The 18677-nt window shown below is 62.8% G+C and overlaps 2 protein-coding genes across 3 annotated transcripts; both read right to left on the reverse strand.

Annotated features, from left to right (window-relative positions):
- Nucleotides 1-5582: 5582 nt before the first annotated feature.
- KCNAB3 (potassium voltage-gated channel subfamily A regulatory beta subunit 3) lies at nucleotides 5583-11434 on the reverse strand. Its single transcript, XM_066985279.1, has 15 exons — nucleotides 11311-11434; nucleotides 10677-10720; nucleotides 10171-10208; nucleotides 9997-10070; nucleotides 9821-9865; nucleotides 9565-9609; nucleotides 9159-9196; nucleotides 8950-9036; nucleotides 8581-8616; nucleotides 8318-8403; nucleotides 7600-7693; nucleotides 7080-7159; nucleotides 6926-6995; nucleotides 6143-6231; nucleotides 5583-6034 (listed from the first exon to the last, which is right to left on the reverse strand). The coding sequence occupies exons 1-15, from the start codon at nucleotides 11319-11321 to the stop codon at nucleotides 5972-5974; spliced, it is 900 nt and encodes a 299-aa protein (XP_066841380.1). The 5' UTR covers nucleotides 11322-11434; the 3' UTR covers nucleotides 5583-5971.
- Nucleotides 11435-12497: 1063 nt separating this feature from the next.
- On the reverse strand, nucleotides 12498-18677 carry TRAPPC1 (trafficking protein particle complex subunit 1). 2 transcript variants are annotated; one of them, XM_066985280.1, is made up of 5 exons: nucleotides 18546-18677; nucleotides 17081-17179; nucleotides 16299-16369; nucleotides 15363-15501; nucleotides 12498-12779 (listed from the first exon to the last, which is right to left on the reverse strand). In XM_066985280.1, exons 2-5 carry the CDS (start codon nucleotides 17177-17179, stop codon nucleotides 12651-12653), a joined length of 438 nt encoding a protein of 145 aa, XP_066841381.1. In that variant the 5' UTR covers nucleotides 18546-18677; the 3' UTR covers nucleotides 12498-12650. The 2 variants fall into 2 exon arrangements, with proteins under 2 accessions (XP_066841381.1, XP_066841382.1); XM_066985281.1 differs by lacking the exon at nucleotides 18546-18677 and adding an exon at nucleotides 18472-18495.

Consider the following 18677-nt stretch of genomic DNA (forward strand, 5'->3'; position numbering starts at 1 on the left):
GACAGAGCACCGGGACAGGCTGCCCAGAGGGGTTGTGGAGTCTCCTTCTCCGGCAATCTTCAAAACCCGCCCGGGTGCCATCCCGTGAAATGTGCTCTAGGTGATCCTGCTGGGCAGGGGGGTTGGACTGGGTGATCCTCAGAGCTCCCTTCCAACCTCGGACAATTCTGTGACACGCAGAGGAAGAAAGAGCCCTGAAAGGGCAGCACCGCGGTGAAACTGGTCAGCTGTGGTGCGAGGGGCCTCGAGCGGAGGCCGGGATCTCACCCCCAAGGCACAGGATTGCTCTGTAACACCCAGCAAGGCTTCAGCCAGCACCAGAGCCCCCTGCGCTTCGCTTACCTATGGTCACAGCTGGCAATTACCTGCACTAACGAGACCACGGGGAATCGGTCCCAGTGCTGGGCCTCATTAAGCCTTCAGTAACATTCAGAGCCACTTCTGACTTCTCTGTGCAGCCTCCTCTCGGCACCAAACACACCACGGGGATCGTTACAGCGCAGAACGCTCGCGTCTGCCTTGTCCCTCCACATAATTTTCTTTAAGACCAGGTAATTAATCCCAGTAAAGCAAAACTACTACGAGGGGAGAGGATTAACTCGGTACGTGGCACCAGTCCAGGCTTTTCCTGCGGGCGGTTTGCTCAGTTTCCGTCGTTGACCAGTCTCCTTGTTACTTGATAGTCACAGGAGAATATCTTAATCTGATTTGTTTCTACCTGCAGACGCCAGTTCTGCATTCTCCAACTCTGCGCAAGCACTCGGATTTACCATCTGCACCCAACATGCCCCAAACCGGAGCAAAGTGACTACACCACCTTCATTGCTCAAGCCTGCAGCTCCCACGCCGACGGGTGTTTCGCATCCTGCCTGTGTTTAACTTCGGTTTGCAGCAAGAGCAGAGGCTCCTCTGCACCCTCGCCTCTCCGCTGCTCACCCCTTGCCTGTTCCTCGTGGGAGCGTCAAGGCGGAGCAGGCCCCTGGGGGTCAAACTCTGACATTTGGTGCTGCAGCCACGCCAGTTCGCACCCAGCAAGCTCTTGTAGAGAAAGCTCCGCTTGGAGACGCGCAGGAAGGTTCAAGAAGGCGTCGTGGTTTCACTCCAAAGCTCTGCAGAAGGAGAAGGGATTCCCAAAACTCAACACATTTCCAGTTGCGGAGATCCTCAAGCAGTATCGAATCCCCATTTTAAACTCCATCAGCAGACAACACATAGCGAGTCGCTGCCTACTGGCAGCCGAACCAAACCACCTGTTAGCGTGTACATGTGGAACGTGAAGATGCTCCCAAAGAACAAGATTCTAATTAAAGACGTGTTAATTGTAACAAGAAGAAGAGAAATGGAGCAGATGCTGTACATTCCTCGTGGGTAGTTATGTTTTTGTGTGATGGTAGTGGAGATGAGTATCTGTGAGCAGAATCAGTGCGTAATTTAGGTTGGAAAGGCTTTTTGGGGTCCTCTCTTGACTCTAAACCAAAGCCCTTCAAAGCCCCTTAGCCGGGGCTGGCTACAGTCAGCTCACGTTGGTGAAGACAAGGAACACTTTAGGTTAATGAAAAGTTACCTGAAATAAAAGATGAAAAAGTATTGCCACGTATATTTTGCTGTAACCGGAATAAGTAATATTCATTGCTTTGATCAAACGGAACAAATTTAACGTTATTTTTACAGAACCCATGTTTTATGGCACCTCCATAAACACAAAGGAAGGAGCAGGTTGGACCCGATGATCCTTGTGGGTCCCTTCCAATCCAGAATATTCTGTGATTCTATGAAGGGGCTCCAGTGGCTGAAAAATGGACGTCTGAGCCCTTGGGTGGCTTTATGGCCAAGAGCACAAATGACCCTGCCAGGAGAACATCCCCTGTCCTCATGCGAGGCTCACGCAGCCCTTGATTTCTTATTCCCAAACCCTGCAAATAATCCAGCAACCTCCTGTCTGCCTTTTATGATACCGACAAAGTCAGGACCGGGAAAACAAGAGCGTTTCCCAGCCAGACGCAAGGACCCGACAAAAGGCTCCAAAAAGCAATTCTGTGGTGCACTGGAGCAGCCACGGACAAACCCAGGCGCTGCAGGGCGGTTTCGTTCTGTGAGAGGTGTAGGTTCATAAATATGGGAAGGGACTGGGCGAGGCAGAACTACTCCAAGGCATCGTGGTGTGAGAAATACCCCATCCACAGCCGGCATAGCTTGGCAAGGCTTGAGACAACAGAGAAATAGCTGATAGAGCTCAGGAGACCTGAAGCGTGGTTTCTCTGACCCCAGAGTCTGACCTGCGTGAGGAACCAGCACCCACACGGTGAGCAGGATGAGCACCCATCTGTCCCAGCTGTCCTGTGATAAGCAGATTTCTTTTTTCTCTTTGTCCTTCTGATGCTGTTACCGGGGTAATCTCAGCCTGAAATATTACAGACGTGGCTCCATGCCTGCTGTTGGCCTTCTGAAGCTGGTTTGGTTAGAGAGAGTGTTAAAGTTTGGGTTGGAGTTTCAGGAGCTCATCCCCCTCCTCCAAGTCTTGCTTTAATACATAATACTATAATACATCAGGTTTTTCGCCACTCAATTCCCCGTTCGTTAAGGATCTACTCGGTCAGACCCCGTTTCTGTGCTGTACCAATTTAGCAGTGATTCTCTTCAAACCAGCGCTCACAAATCTCTCCCCCCTTCATCAGACCCTCTTGTCCTCGGATTTCAATCTTCTCTACACGTGTATGGGAAAACACTGGGGCCAGCAGAACACGAGATGCCGCAAGGAATTCGGCCACTGTCCTCACTCATTGCCCCCCTTGCACGTTTCAAGCAGCCAAACCGATTCTTGCTTGGCCGAAGGTGAAGCTCACGCCATGCCCTCCATTTTCTGTTCCTTATATGAGCTCACCCCTCATATTTCGTTATTAACTGTCACAGTCCCTACCTTTCCTCAACCCTACCTGCTAACCCAAACCCCAAACTGAAAGTAACAACCCCAAATCCAAACCACATCCCTAAACCCAAACCATAAACCTTAACCACCAACAGTAAACCCTATCTATAATCTCAACCAAAAACCCAATCCTACACCCTCTAACCCCTAGCCCTAATGATATCTCCCACCCCTAAATGCCAAAACATAACTCTAGCCTTTAACCCTAACCCTAAACCTTAACCCTGTGCATAAACCCCAAACTTAACCAGTATTCTTAAACTAGAACTCTAAATCCTAAAGTAATAATCACAAACCACAATACCCAACCCATAACTTTGGCCCTCAACCCCCTTTCCCAAACCACTATCCCTAGCACTAACCTCTTACCCTAACCCTAAACCCTAACCCTAACCCAGGGACCACCAGGCTGGGAGGTGTCTGGGAGCACAGCTGAGGTGGGACCAGCGCCTGGTGACACTGGTGATGCTGTCACCCTGCCTGGCCACAGCAGAGCTGTGTCACCCACCCCAACGGCTCCATCAACCACAGCTTCCCCCAGCACCTCCCACTTGGGTGACCCCAAACTGGCGACACAGGAGGGCAGTGCAGCCATCAAGGGACCCAGGTGGGCTGGGACACAAGGGACAGGGACCTCAGGACACTCACCGATGGTCTGGGGCAGGAACGGACCCAGAATTAGGGGCAGACACCGTGTCTGGAGGTGCCAGCCTGCCACAAACACCCAGGGGTCCTGCTGTCCCCAGGGACCCCCAGGACCCAGAGGAGGTCCCCACTGCCAGCAGGGAGCCGATCAGCATCACTGAAGCCGGACCCAGCCACATGCTGGGCTTTCTGTAATTTTTTCCCCCTAACTTACACAACACAGCGCAAATCTGTCACCTGCTCCGGTTCTTCAACATTATTTTTAAACCCCAGCGTCACTGCACCAACCCAGGCACAAAGACACCGACGTCACCAGCAGCACATTGAAATCTCCCCCCCCCCCCCATCCCTCTTAGGTAAAACGTTTGCACATCCTAACATTTCTCTACGTATTCCTATTGCCAAGCAAAGCCCTGTTCAGCAGAAGCAAAATGGGTCAATAAAGGGCTTTTCCACTCATTGCTGACTTGGAAAACCTACAGAATAGTTGGTGCTGGGTATAGACATGGAGAGCTGCAAATGGCAGAGCCAGTTTGTGTGTTGGTTTTTTTTTTCCCTCCCCCAAAATCACAACTTTTGGCTCCCCAAGGCTGGCTCTGCCCTGCATGGGGAGGAGCAGCTGGGGCAGCCGGCAAACGCAGCCAGAAATAACCCAGAACAAGCAAAAGGGAAGAAAACCACCCTAAGCAGAAGGTGACCTCCTTTCTCATCCTCTCCCTCTTTGCCTTTCTCAGCATTTCACTCACAAAAATGACAAATGTGGCTCAGCTAGGCGCCACAGCCTGGGGGTCAGGACCAAACCCAGCACATTTGGGTCTTCAAAGGGTTTTAATTCCCCAGGTGGTGGCTTTTTCACACATTTTAGCGCGGTGATTGGCTGAGAGCTGCCGCCTCAGCGAGGGCAAGAAGCGTGAGGCGCCTCCAGTGTGTGGGGACCCCAAAAAGGTACCCCCCAAACACCCCCAGGGGCCCCCAAAACTCCCCAAGGGACCCCCCAAAAATACAGGCACTCCCTCCAAAAACCCCTCAGGGTCCCCCCCAGACACCCCCCAGGCCTCCCCCCCAAAAAAGAGGGTTCTCCCAAACACCTCTCAGAAGCCCACCAGGGCCCCCACAAACACCGTCCTGGTCCCCGCCCGGCTCTCCTCAAACACCCTCAGGACCCCCCTAAAATCCCCTTCATGCCCCCCCAAATCCCCCCCCAGCCCCCCCCCCAAGGACTTCCCCCAAAAAGCAGGGTCCCCCCAAGCCCCTCAGGGCCCCACAAAGCCCCTCAGGGTCCCCCCCCAAATCTACCGGGGCTACCCCAAAACCCTCCAGGGCTCCCCCCAAACACTCCCCCCCACCCCCACCCAAACATCCCCAGGGTCCGCCCCCAAAACCCTCAGGGCCCCCACCCAAACACTCCAAGGGTCCCCCAAAACACCCCCCGGCTACCCTCAAACACCCCCAGTCCCCCCCAACCCTCCCCCAGGGCCTCCAACCCCCCCCATACGCCCCTGAACACCCCCCAGAGTCCCTCACTCCCCCCAAACTCCCCCCAGAAGCCCCCCAGGGCCCCCTCAGCCCCTCCCAAAACATCCAGCTGCCCCCCCAAACCTCTCAGGGACCCCCAAGCATCCTCAGGACCCCTCCCCAAAGCCCCCACAGCCCCTCCAAACCCCCCCCCATAGACCCCTAGACCCCCCCCCCCCAAATACCCCCAGGACTCACCCAGTCCCCTCCCCCAGCCCCCCCCCCCAGAGCCCCCTCAGCACCCCTAAAACACGTAGCCCCCCCCCCAACCTCTCAGGGACTCCTGAACACCCTCAGGACCCCCCCAAACATCCTCAGGACCCCTCCAAACTCCCGAAGAGCCCCCAGATACCCCCCGAACACCCCCAGGGCCCCCCCAACCCCACCCCCCAGAACACCCAAAACCCCTCCCAACCTCTCAGGACCCCCCCCCCCAACATCATCAGGACCCCCCAGATGCCCCCCCCCTCCCCCCAACAACATGGCCACCCCCCCCTTGGGAAAAGCCACTTTATTGCCACCCCCCTTCTCGGGGGCCAAGAGGGAGGAGCCAACCGGGGCCCCTCCCCTGACTGGAAGCGCTGCGATTGGTGGGGAGTGGGGAGAAGGGGCGGGGCTTGTGCTTCGAGGCCCGCCCCCCACGCGCCGTGCAGGGGCGGGGCTGGATTATTGCTATGGTCACCATGGCTCCCGGAAGTGGGCGGGGCTACGCCCGGTGGCTCCGCCCCCCACGCGTCACTCCGGGGCTGGGATTGGTTGCGGCGCTGAGCCACGCCCCCCTCCAGCTGAGGGGGGGGAGCCCCGCGGCGGGGGGCGTGGCCCAGCCCCACGAGGAGGGGCGGGGCTCATGCAGGATTGGACCAATCAGGTGAGAGGGGGCGTGGCCTACGCGGCCCCTAGGAGGCCCTGCAGCTCCTGCAGGAGGGAGGGGGAGAGCAGGGGCAGCACCTGGGGGGGGGAGGATAATGAAGGGGGGTTAATTAGGAGGGGGTAATGAGGAGGGCGTTAATGAGGGGGGGGATAATGAGAGGGGGGCCGCCCCCCCCCCAGCCTCACCTGCAGGGCCCGCAGCTGCTCGCGGAGGAGCTCGGGGCTGGCGGCCCCCAGCAGCACCGCGCTGACCCCCTCGGCGCGCAGGCACCAGGCTGGGGGGGACATCGTGAGAAACCCCCAGTGTCCCCGTGTGACGTCATGAGCCCCCCATGTTCCCCCCCCGTGTCCCCATGTGACATTTTGACTCCCCTGTGTCCCCGTGTGACATCGTGACCCCCCCCGTGTCCCCCCCCACTGTCCCCGTGTAACATCATGAGCCCCCCATGTCCCCCCCGGTGTCCTCATGTGTCCCTCCCAGTGTCCCCATGTGACATTTTGACCCATCCGTGTCCCCATGTGACATCATGACTCCCCCCATGTCCCCCAATCCCCCTGTTCCATGTCCCCCCCATGTCCCCAATGTCTCCCCCACGTCTCCAGTGTCCCATTGTGGCCCCCCCATGTCCCCAATGTCCCCCCAGTGCCCCATCATGACCCTCCCCATGTCCCCAGTGTTCCCATTTTTCCACCCAGTGTCCCCCCATGTCACTGCATCCCCTCCCATATCCCCACATCCCCTTGTGGCACCACATCTCCATGTCCCCCCCATGTCCCCATGTCCCCTCATGTCCCCAGCGCGTCCCCATGTCGCCCCCCACACCCCCATGTCCCCCCCCATGTCTCCCCCATGTCCCCCCACAGCCCCCTGTGTCCCCAGTGTCCCCATATCCCTACATCCCCCCTACACCCCTCCCATGTCCCCCCCATGTCCCCAGTGTCCCCATGTCCCCCCCCGTGCCCCCCCACCTATGGCCAGCTGTGGCACAGAGCACCCCAGGCGCTGGGCCAGCGGCTGCAGCTCCTCCACCTGGCGGCCCTGGGGACACGGGGGTGACACTGGGGACACGGGGGGGACACTGGGGACATGGGGGGGACATGGGGGACACGGGGGGGCCCTTACCTTGCCTGGGGGGGTGCCGTGGGGCAGCAGCTCCTCATCCGGGCTGGGGGCCACTGGGGACCAGGTCACGGCTCCCAGGCCTGGGGCACACGGGATGAGCCCGGACCCCAAACCCACGGCCCCAAACCCCCAGACCCCCACCCAGGAACCCCCATGTGCCCCCACCCCATAGAACTCCTCCCCATGGACCCCCCCGTGCGCCCCCACCCCATAGAGTTCCCTATGCACCCCCACCCCACAGAAACCCCCTCCCCAACCCCCCCATATACCGCTGACCCCATAGACCTCCCACCCCATAGGCCTCCCTGTGCACCCCCCACCCCATAGAACCCCCCCCCGGGTGTCCCCCACCCCACAGACCCCCCATGTGCCCCTGACCCCACAGACCCCCCACCCTATAGACCCCCTATGGGTGCCCCCACCCCATAGAACCCCCTCATCCCACAGACCCCCCACCCCATAGACCCCGCCACGGGTGCCCCCCCCACGGGTGCCCCCCCTATGGGTGCCCCCCCCCCACCGATCTGCCGGAAGAGGCGGGGCTCCGGCGGTAGCTCCGCCCACTGGCACACCGGGGCCACCAGGTTGCACTGCCGGGCCACTGCGTACGCCTCCTGGGGGGGCAGTCACCGCCTGACCCCCCCCGCACCCAGAGACCCCCCCCATGGCCTCCCCATGGCCCCATATGGCCCCAGGGCCCCCCATCCCATATGGCCCCAGGGCCCCCTATGTCCCACGTCCCCCCCAATGGCCTCCCATGCACCCCCCAGTCCCATGTGTCCCCATGTCCCCCCCATCCCAATGTCCCCCCTTGTCCCCCCCAGTGTTCCCCCATGCTCTCCAGTCCCGTGTCCCCGTGTCCCCCCCATGTTCCCCCTGTCCCATACGTCCCCATAATGCCCCCCATGTCCCCCCGTGTCCCCCAAGTCCCATATGTCCCCATAGTGTTCCCTGTCCCCCCCAGTGTCCCCATGTCCCCCCATGTCCCCATTCCCCCCCCACCCTCCTGTGTCCCTGTCCCCTCCGTGTCCCCATCTCCCCCCCCAAGTCTCCCTACCCCACCACGTCCCCGTGTCCCCACACCCCCCCATGTCCCCATGTCCCCCCAGTCCCATATGTCCCCCACGTCCCCGCATCCCCCCCCACCCCCATGTCCCCCTCATGTCCCCCATCTCCCACGCCCCCCCAAATGTCCCCATGTCCCCCCCCATGTCCCCGTGCCCCCCCCCGCGGCCCACCATGACGTCGGCGGGCCCCCAGCCCGCGGTGCCCCAGTAGAGGGCCAGCCCCTGCTCCACGGTGTCGCTCAGCGCCCGCACGGCCTCTGGGGGGACACGGCCCCGGGGCGTTCACTCTGGAGCCTACTGAGGGCTGCGCCCCGTCGGGGGGGGGTTGGGGGGGGGCTGGGGGGGGGCCCTGGGTGCTACGGGGTCAGGAGGGGGCCTGTGGGTGCTAACGGGGCCCGGGGGGGCTATGGGGGTCCCAGTCCTCCCCCCGGTACCTTCCAGCCGCAGGAGGCGCAGGGTCGGGTCGGGCCCTGTGGGGCGAAGAGAGAGAGGTGAGGGGCGGGGCCCGAGGGGGTGGGGCTTAAAGGGGTGGGGCCTAAAGGGGGTGGGGCCTAAATGGGTGGGGCCTAAAGGGGGTGGGGCCTAAAGGGGGGCTAAAGGGGTGGGGCCTAAAGGGGTGGGGCCTAAAGGGGGGCCTAAAGGGGGGACTTGGGGGGCGGGGCCTGAGCTTTGGGAACCCGTGGGGACAGGGGAGGGGTGAGGGAGGGTCCTGGGGGTGGGGCCTATGGGTGGGTGAGGGGCGGGGCTGAACGAAGTGGGAGGAGCCTAAGCGGGTGTGGCCCGCAGGTGGGGGCGTGGCCTACCTTCAGTGTGGGCGGGGCCCGGGCGGGGCCCGGCGAAGACGACGTCGACGTAGTCGAGCTGCAGCCGCTGGAGGGAGCCCCGGAGGCCTGGGGGGTCGGGCGGACGGACAGGGGGACAGGGGGACAGGTGGACAGGCTGCCCCACGGCGCTGCCCCACGGCGCCGCCCCACGGCGCCGCCCCACGGCGCCATCCTGCCCCACAGCTCACCCTCCAGGACGTGTTTCCGTGAGAGCCCGCGGTTGGCCCTGGGAGATACGGGGGGGAGACGGCGTCACCCCACGGCTGCCCCACACCGACCCCTCCTGCCCCATAGCCCCCCTCCTGCCCCATAGCCACTCACACCTGCCCCGTAAACACCCACTTGTGCCCCACAGGCCCCCCACCCCACCCCATAGCCAACCTCCTGCCCCATAGCCCCCCCCGTGCCCCATAGACGCTCCCACCTGCCCCATATGCCCCCCCTCGTGCCCCATAGGCCCCCCTCCTGCCCCACAGCCCCGCCTTAAGCCCCATCCTCCCTCCCTACACCCCACCCCCTGCCCCATAACTACCCCCACAGCCCCCCCCCCATGCCCCATATCCCCCCCCCCCCCAGTGCATTATGGGTACTCACTGCCCCCCCCAGCAGATCCTGGTGGTGATGACGTAGCTGGAGCGCCTGGGGGGGGGGGGAGATAAGTGTATGGGGGGGTCAGCACCCACAGACCCCCCCCAGCCCCATAGCAACCCCCCTGGACCCTAAACCTTGCCCCACAGCACCCTGGGGACACCCCCCCTCACCCCCAGCGCCCCCCCAGCAGCCCCCCCAAGCCGAACCCCTGTTGCCAACTGCAGCCCCCCCCCCCAAATAAACTGTGCTCCCCCCTCACCTCCACCCTTTGCTCTTGAGGACGGTGCCCAGCATCTGCTCTGCCCTGGGGGGGGGAGAAAATTGGGGGGTTGGGTCCTGTGGTCCCCCCCCAAAATTGGGTCCTGGGGGGGGCTCCCCAACGGGGGGGTCCCCAATATGGGGGGGGGACCCAATATGGGGGGGTCCCGGCCGTACCTGCCCGAGGCGCCAGTGGTGTCAAACAAATTCACGCCGGCCTCGAAGGCGGCGCTCAGCACCTGCTCTGCTGCCTGGGGGGGGGGGGGGGCGATAATTTGGGGAGAGGGCGTAATTTGGGGAGGGGGCGTAATTTGGGGAGGGGGTACAATTTAGGGAGGGGGGGGGGCTCACCTCATCACAGATCTGGGCCCCAAACGTGCCCCGGGTACCTTGGGGGGCAGAAGGGGGGGGTCAGAGCTGGGAATACCCCCCCCAAAAAAACCTGCCCCTCCCCCAAAAAACTGCCCCCCCATTGCCCCCCCCCCCGCAGTTGCCCCCATTGGCCTCAGCCCCATTTTCCAGACCCCCCCCCACTGCCCCTTGTCCCCCCCCTTGCCCTTGTCCCCCCCCTTGTCCCACCCCGTCCTTGTCCCCCCCCTTGTCCTTGTCCCCCCCCGTCCTTGTCCCCCTCCCCTTGACCCTGTCCTGCCCCATATTTCCTTGCCCCCCCCTTGTCCCTTGTCCCTCCCTTGTCCCTTGTCCCCCCCCCATTCTTGTCCCCCTCCCCTTGACCCTGTCCCCCCCCATATTTCCTTGCCCCCCCCTTGTCCCTTCTTCCCTCCCTTGTCCTTGTCCCCCTCCCCTTGACCCTGTCCCCCTCCATTTTCCTTGCCCCCCCCTCCGGTGTCCCCCCTCACCCAGGCCGAGGCAGGATACCCGCAGCCCTGACTTCCCCAGGTTCCTGCAGGGGATGGGGGGGGGACATGGGGGGGGGGGGACATGGGGGGGGGTCACCTGGGCCCCCCCCTTCACCCCCCAGCTTGGTGGGGGGAGGGGGCAGACCTGGGTGTCCCCATTGACCCCCCCAGGGAACTGAGCCCCCCTCCCCAGGGGACCTGGACCCCCCAGGCCCCCCCCAGACCCAGTGTCCCCATTGTTGCCCCCAGGGCCCTGAACCCCCCCCATTAACCCCCCTATTACCCCCCCATGCCCCCCTCGGGCCCTAAGCCCCCCCATTACACCCCCATTGCCCCCCCAGGGCTCTGAGCCCCCCCATTACCCCCCCCCGTGCCCCAACCCCCCCCAATCACCCCCCCATTGCCCCCCCAGGGTCCTGCCACCCCCCCCATTACCCCCCCGTGCCCCCAACCCCACCAATTACCCCCCCAAGGCCCCAAACCCCCCCAGTCATCCCCCCCATGCCCCCGCCATGCCCCCCCCCGGCCCTGACCCCCCCCAATTACCCCCTCATTGCCACCCCCCCCGTGCCCCAAACCCCCCCCAATCACCCCCCCTCCCCCAATTGCCCACCCCCAGTTGCCCCCCCCGTACCGATATTTCATTCCAGCCCCTCCGGGGGGGTGTCCCGGCCCCCCCCTTCGCGGCTCCGCCGCCGCCCCCCCCCCGGCGGGTCCCTTCGCTCCTCCCCCCTTCCCCCCCCCCCTCCCTCCCGGCCCCCCCCCCCGGGCCGGGGCCGGTGCCCCCCCCTCCCCCCCCCCCAATTCGGGGTGCCCCCCCCCCGGCCCCCCCCGCTCCTCCTCCCTCGGCGCTGCGGCTCCGCAGGCTCTGCTCGGTGCAGGCGATGGAGACCTGCATGGGGGGGGGGGGGGGGGGCACAATTTGGGGGGGGGGTCCCCGAATTAAAGGGGGGGGCTCCGGGGTGGGAGGGGGGGGCCGGAGGGCGAGGGGAGGGGGGGGGTCGCGGAGGAGGGGGGGTGCGGAGAGGCAGCGGCGGTGCGCGGGGATCCCTGCGGGGCGATTTGCATACAGGCCACGCCCCCTGCGGCTGGCCACGCCCCCTGGGGGTGGGCGGGGCCGCCTGGTGCTGACGTCACGGGGGGGCCCCCCTTCCCCAGGGAGCTGGGGGGGGGCACCGGGGGGGGGGGGCGGGGATCCCCCGGGTTCCCTCCATGTCCCTGTGTCCCCACGGCCCCCCCGATGTCCCCATGTCCCCCCCGATGTCCCCATGTCCCCCCCCCAGTGTCCCCCCCATGTCCCCCCATTCTTGCCCCGTGGCCACCGCCCCACTGCCACCGCCGTGCCCCCACGTCCCCGCCCCCCCCCATCTTGGTCCCCGTGTCCCTGTCCCCCCAGCACCGTCCCCCCCCGCTGCCGCCCCCCTCCCTGTCCCCATGTGTCCCCCCCCCGGCCCATGTCCCCCTGCCACCCCCCAGTCCCCCTGTCCCCCTGTGTCCCCCCCACTGCCACCCCCCTTTCCCCGTGTGTCCCCCCCGTCCCCCCATCCCCCCCCACTGTCCCCACGTGTCCCCCTGCCACCCCCTGTCCCCCCCCATGCACCCCCCCCACTGTCCCCATGTCACCTCCCTGTCCCCATGCGCCCCCCCCACTGCCACCCCCCATATTCCCAACGCCCCCCCACTGTCCCCCTCCCTGTCCCCATGTGTCCCCCCCACTATCCCCATGCGTCCCCCTCCCAACCCCCTCCCTGTCCCCACGTGTCCCCCCCCCCCGTCCCCAAGTGTCCCCCCCGCCCCCCCAATCACACCCGACTCAGCCAAGAGCCCCAAACCCTCCTTTATTCCCCCCAAACCCCACCACGCAGGGCTGCGCCCCCCCAAAACCCCCACCGGGGGGGGCGACGACACCTCCCCGTCCCTTCGGGGGGGGGTCCCAGTGTCCCTTAAAGTGGGGGGGCCCCGGGGGGGGGCCCCTCAGGCGGGGCGGGGGGCGAAGAAGGGCAGGCTGCGCACGAAGGCGTCGAGGCGGCTGCGGAAGAGCTCGCTCTGCACCGGCTGCCGGGGGGGGCACAGGGGGTTCTTCACCACCAGCTCCACGAAGAGCTGCGGGGGGGGATATATTTTATGGGGGGGGGGGGGCAAGTGGGGACCCCCCCCCTCAAAGAGCGGGGAGCCCCTGAGCCGCCTCTGCCACCCCGCAGCCCCAAAGGGATGCGGGGATTGGGAGCCCCAACGCCCCCCCACCCAACCCCCCCCCCATGGGACCCCCAACATCTCCCTGAGACCCCAAAACACCCCCGGGACTTCCACCCCAAGCTCCCCCCCCAGGACCCCTACTCCCCCCCAGGACCCTTAAATGCCCCCCCCGCCCCCTCCAGACCCCCAACCCACCCCCCAGGACCCTTAAATGCCCCCCCCGCCCCCCCTCCCCCCCCAGACCCCCAACCCACCCCCCAGGACCCCTAAACCCCCCCCAACACCCCAAAACCTCCCCCAGGATCCCCCAACCCCCCAGGGACCCCCCAACCCCCAAGAAAACCCAAATCCCCCTGGGACCCCCCCCATTCCCCCAGGTATTTGGGGGGGGATTTCGGGGGGTTATTTGGGGGGGGGCATTTGGGGGTAACTTTGGAGGGGTATTTGGGGGGGGAGTATTTTGGGGTATTTGGGGGGGACTTGGGGTGGTATTTTAGGGGGGGTATTTGGGGGGGATTTTTTTGGGGGTGTATTTTGGGAACGGTGTGTTTTGGGGGGGTATTCTTGGGGTATTTGGGGGAAATATGGGGGGGTATTTTGGGGGTGATATTTTGGGGGGTATTTTTGGGGAGGAGTATTTGGGGGGGTATTTTTGGGGGGCGCATACAGGGCGGTGAATTGGGGATATTTTGAGGGGTATTTTTGGGGAGGATTATTTGTGGGGGTGTTTTGGGGGATATATTTTTTGGGGGGTATTTGTAGAAGAGTATTTGGGGGGGGGATTTCAGGGGATGTGTTTTGGAGGAATATTTGGGGGGGTAGTTTTAGGAGGGTATTTTGGGGGCAGGGTAGTTTTAAGGGTATTTTATGGGAGGATTATTTGGGGGGGTGTTTTGGGGGGGTTATTTTGGGGGAGTATTTGGGGGGCTGTATTTGGGGGGGGCTGTATTTCGTGGGGTATTTTGGGGGGGGTATTTTTAAGAGGGTATTTGGTGGGGGGGTATTTTTAGGAGGGTATTTCAGGGGGCTGTATTTTGGGGGTAGTTTTAAGACAGTATTTTGGCGGGATATTCCTAGAAGGGTATTTTAGGGGGTTGTATTTGGGGGGTCTATTTGGGGGAGTATTTTTAGGAGGGTATTTTTTGGGGCTGTATTTGGGGGGTATTTTTTTGGAGGGTATTTGGGGTATTTTGGGGGGGGAGTATATTTAGAAGGGTATTTGGGGGGGCTGTATTTGGGGGGTATTTTTTTAGGGTATTTTTTGGGAGGTGTAATTGGGGGCTATATTTTGGGGGGATGTATTTTGGGGGGTATATTTTGGGGCGTATATTTAGGAGGGTATTTTGTGGGATATTTTTAGGAGGGTATTTTGGGGGGGGCTGCATTTTGGGGGATATTTTTAGAAGGGGATTTTGGGGTGCTGTTTTTTGGGGGGGTATATTTTTGGGGGGGTGTCCTGGTTCCAGTTAGGACAGAGTTAAGTAGCTCATAGTAGCTGGTAGGGTGCTATGTTTTGGATTAGGATGAGAAGAGCGCTGATAACATGCTGATGTTTTAATTGTTGCAGAGCAGTGTTTACACCAGGCCAAGGACTTTCCAGCTTCTCTTTCTGTCCTGCCAGTGGGCAGGCTGGGGGTGCAGCAGGAGCTGGGAGGGGACAGACCCAGGACAGCTGACCCAAACTGGCCAAAGGGGTATTCCATACCATCTGACGTCATGCTAAACAATATATAGGGGTGGCTGGTCGGGGTGGGGGGGCCGGCTGCTCGGGGATAGGCTGGGCATCGGTCAGCGGGTGGTGAGCAATTGCATTGTGCATCACTTGTTTTCTTACACATTATTATTGTTAATACTATTACCATTATCACTATTATTATTATTATTGTTATTATTATTTTCCTGTCTTAATAAACTGTCTTTATCTCAACTCACAGGCTTCACTTTCCCGTTTCTCTCCCCCATCCCAGAGAGGGAGGGGGGAGGGTGAGCGAACGGCTGTGTGGTGTTTAGCTGCCAGCCGGGTTAAACCACAACAGGGGGTATTCTGGGGGGCTGAATTTGGGGTTATATTTTGGGGGCTGTATTTAGGCGGTATATTTGGGGGGGTATTTTTGGGGCGGTCTATTGAAGGTATATTTGGGGGAGTATTTTTTAAAGGGTATTTAAGGGGCTATGTTTTGGGAGCTGTATTTTGGGGGGCTATATTTTGGGGGGGTATTTTTAGGAGGTATATTTGGGGGGGTATTTTGGGGGGCTGTATTTTGGGGGGTATTTTTAGGAGGAGTATATTTGGGGGGGTATTTTAAGGCGGGTATTTTGGGGGGGTTATTTTCAGAAGGGTATTTTGGGGGTATTTTTAAAAGGGTATTTTACCGGGCTGTATTCGGGGGGTATATTTCGGGGGCTGTATTTGGGAGAGGTATTTTTCGGAAGGTATTTCAGGAGGATATCTTTTTTGGGGGGGTATTTTGGGGGCCCCCCCCGGCTCACGTTGCTGTAGATGTGGTGCAGCGCCTCGCGGGCGCTGGCCACGCTCAGGTCGGTGTTGAGCACCAGCCGCAGCCCCGTGGGGGTCTCGTAGTAGTGCAGCCGGTACTTGCTGGTGTGGAACGACAGGAAGCCGTCCCGCCTGCGCGCTAAGGACCCCCGTGCCGTACAGGGGCCCCCCACAGCCCTAAAGGTACCCCCCAAGTCCCTAAAAGCCCCCCCCCCAAACCCCAAAGGTTCCACCCAAAACCCCAAAGGTTCCCCCAAAAGTCCCCCATGTCCCCAAAATTTCCCCTTCCCATCCCCAGCTGTCTCCCTACGTTATTTTGGGGGGATCCCCTATATTTCTGGGGTCCCCCACCCCATGTTGGGGTCCCCCATCCCTGAAGGTCCCCCCATATCCTTAAAGGTCCCCCCATATCCCCAAAGGTTCCCCTTCCCATCCCCAGCTGTTATCCTATGCTTTTTGGGGGGGCTCCCCTATATTTTTGGGGTCCCCCACCCCATTTTGGGGTCCCCCCATACTCCTAAAGGTTTCCTCATCCTTGTTGGAGTCCCTCTCACCCTTTTGGGGTCCCCCTCACCCTTTTTGGGGTCTTCTCACCCTTTTTGGGGTCCCCCCACCTCTTTTGGGGTCCTCTCACCCTTTCGGGGTCTCCCTCACCCTTATGGGGTCTTCTCACCCTTTTTGGGGTCCCCCCCACCTCTTTTGGAGTCCCCCCACCCTTTCGGGGTCCCCCATGCCCCACCCCACCCCGGGGGGCTTCCCCAACACCCTCTTTCCCCTCTCTACCCCTTAACCCCCCCCCCCCCCCCCATTTAGGGCCCCCCACGGGAGTTTGGCGACCCCTCCCCCCAAAACACCCAAGCCCCCAGACCCACGGGGCCCCCCCAGATGACCGGGGGCCCCCCCAAATTTTGGGGGCCCCCCCAGGATACATGTCGGTGGGGCTCATCTTGCCCACGAAGGAGCGCAGGGAGAAGAGCATCCCGAACATCAGCTTGAACTCCTGGGGGGGGGGGACACGAAATATGGGGGGGGGGGGGACATGGGGGGGGAGCGCGCTGGCACCCCACTGCTGCCCACACAGCCCCCATCCAGCCCCAGGACCCCCCCAAAGCCCCCCGTTTCCAGCCCCAGGACCCCCATTTCCAGTCCTGGACCCCCCCCAGCCCCCCACTTCCAGCCCTAGGACCCTCATCCCCCCTCCCAGCCCCCCAATTCCCCCACCAAACCCCATTTCCAGCCCCAAGACCCCCCCCAGGACCCCCACTTCCAGCTCGTGAACCCCCCCCCCCCAACACCTCCAGCCCCTCGTTTCCAGCCCCAGGACCCCCGCCCCAGCCCCCCAATTCCCCCCCGACCCCCATTTCTAACCCCCAGCTACCACATTAACCCCCCGCCATCCCCAGTGCCCCCCTCAGCCCCCCAGTTCCAGCCCCAGGACCCCCCCCATCCCCAATCCCCCCCCAGCCCCCCAATTCCCGCTCCAGGACCCCGCCCCCATCCCCAATTCCCCCCCCCAGCCCCCCAATTCCAGCCCCAGGACCCCATTCCCCCACAGATCCCCCCCAACCCCCCACTTCCAGCCCCAAGACCCCCTCCCAGCCCCCCGTTCCCCCCGATCCCCCCCCCCAGCCCCCCAATTCCAGCCCCAAGACCCCCATTTCCCATCCCGGCCCCCCCCCCCCCCCCCACAAAATCCCCCCCCCGCCCCCACCTCCTCCTTGGGGATGCCGGCCTGGCGCCGCCGGTGCCACTCGCTGTAGTGCAGGCAGGCGCCCGAGCGGTCGAAGATGTACAGGTTGTGCACCGTCATCTGGGGGGGGGGCGCGGGGTCAGGGCCCCCCCGGCACGGGGAGGGGGCGAGGGACCCCCCCACTACGAGGGGAGGGGGCAAGGGGCCCCCCCCTCAGCATGGGGAGGGGGCGAGGGGCCCAGGGACACCCCCCCCCCTCCCCCCCAGCACCACGGGGGGGCCTCGATGCCACCGGGGGGTCGCAGCCCAAATCCGGGGGGGGGGAGGGGGGGGGGAAATCCCCCCCCCAGAGCTCCCAGTAACTCCCAGTGACCCCCCAGTAACTCCCAGTGACCCCCAGTGCCCCCCCCAGTAACTCCCAGTGACCCCCCAGTAACTCCCAGTGCCCCCCCCAGTGCCCCCCCCAGTAACTCCCAGTGACCCCCAGTGCCCCCTCCAGTAACTCCCAGTGACCCCCCAGTGCCCCCCTCAGTGACCTCCACTGACCCCCTGTGCCCCCCCAGTAACGCCCAGTGCCCCCCAGTGGCACCCCCAGTAACTCCCACTGATCTCCAGTGCCCCCCCAGTAACTCCCAGTGCCCCCCCCAGTAACTCCCACTGACACCCAGTGCCTCCCCCAGTAACTCCCAGTGCCCCACCCAGTAACTCCCACTGACCCCCAGTGCCCCCCAGTGCCCTCCCCAGTAACTCCCAGTGTCCCCCAGTAACTCCCACTGACCCCACATCCCATGTTACGTTCAGCATGCCCCAGTGCTCCCAGTAACACCCAGTATCCCCCAGTCCCGTTACTCTCAGTATCCCCCAGAACCTCCCAGCATCCTCAATGCTCCCAGTATCCCCCAGTCCCCCCAGTCCTGTTGCTCCCAGTATCCCCCAGTATCCCCCAGTACCATTACCCTCAGTATTCTCCAGCGCTCCCAGTAACTCCCAGTGCTACCCAGCTCCATTACTCCCAGTAACTCCCAGTATCCCCAGTGCCCCCAGTGCTTTCCAGTCCCTTACCCCACTACCTCTCAGAGCTCCCAGTACATCCCAGTACCTCCCATTGCTTCCAGTATGCCCCAGTACCTCCCAGTATCCCCCAGTGCCACCACTATCCCCAGTGTCTCCCAGACCCGTTACTCCCACTATGCCCCAGTGCCACCAGTATCCCCCAGTGCTCCCAGTAACCCTAATGCTCCCCAGTCCCATCACCTCCAGTAACCCCCAGTGCCACCAGTATCCTCCAGTGCCTCACAGTCCCGTTACTCCCAGAAACTCCCAGTAACTCCCAGTACCCCCAGTGCTCCCAGTCCCAGCATTCTCCGCATTTCCCAGCACCTCCCAGTGCTCCCAGTCCCTCCCGCCGACACCTTGCAGCCTCCCAGTGCTCCCAGTGCTCCCAGTGCCCGCTCCCAGTGCTCCCAGTGCTCCCAGTCCCGCTCACCCCGGCGCCGCCCGGCCTCGGCTTGGAGCCGCTTCCGCCCTCACTCCTGCCCGGCCCCTGCGGCGCCACCTCCAACTTCCGCTTCCGCCCTCACCCAAAATGGCGGCGCGGAGGACCGAGAGAGGGGCGGGG

The sequence above is a fragment of the Anser cygnoides genome, chromosome 31 (assembly GCF_040182565.1).
Source record: "Anser cygnoides isolate HZ-2024a breed goose chromosome 31, Taihu_goose_T2T_genome, whole genome shotgun sequence".
Classification (NCBI taxonomy): Eukaryota; Metazoa; Chordata; class Aves; order Anseriformes; family Anatidae; genus Anser; species Anser cygnoides.

Coding starts and splice junctions, on each gene's coding strand:
- KCNAB3 (XM_066985279.1), bottom strand. Junction 10,209..10,676: donor GGTATCCTGCCTCGGCCTGG/GTGAGGGGGGAC, acceptor CTGCCCCCCAAG/GTACCCGGGGCACGTTTGGG. Junction 8,617..8,949: donor GGGCCCCGCCCACACTGAAG/GTAGGCCACGCC, acceptor TTCGCCCCACAG/GGCCCGACCCGACCCTGCGC.
- TRAPPC1 (XM_066985280.1), bottom strand. CDS start 17,179: ATGACGGTGCACAACCTGTACATCTTCGACCGCTCGGGCGCCTGCCTG. Junction 15,502..16,298: donor AAGATGAGCCCCACCGACAT/GTATCCTGGGGG, acceptor CTTAGCGCGCAG/GCGGGACGGCTTCCTGTCGT. Junction 12,780..15,362: donor TGCACCACATCTACAGCAAC/GTGAGCCGGGGG, acceptor CCCCCCCCGCAG/CTCTTCGTGGAGCTGGTGGT.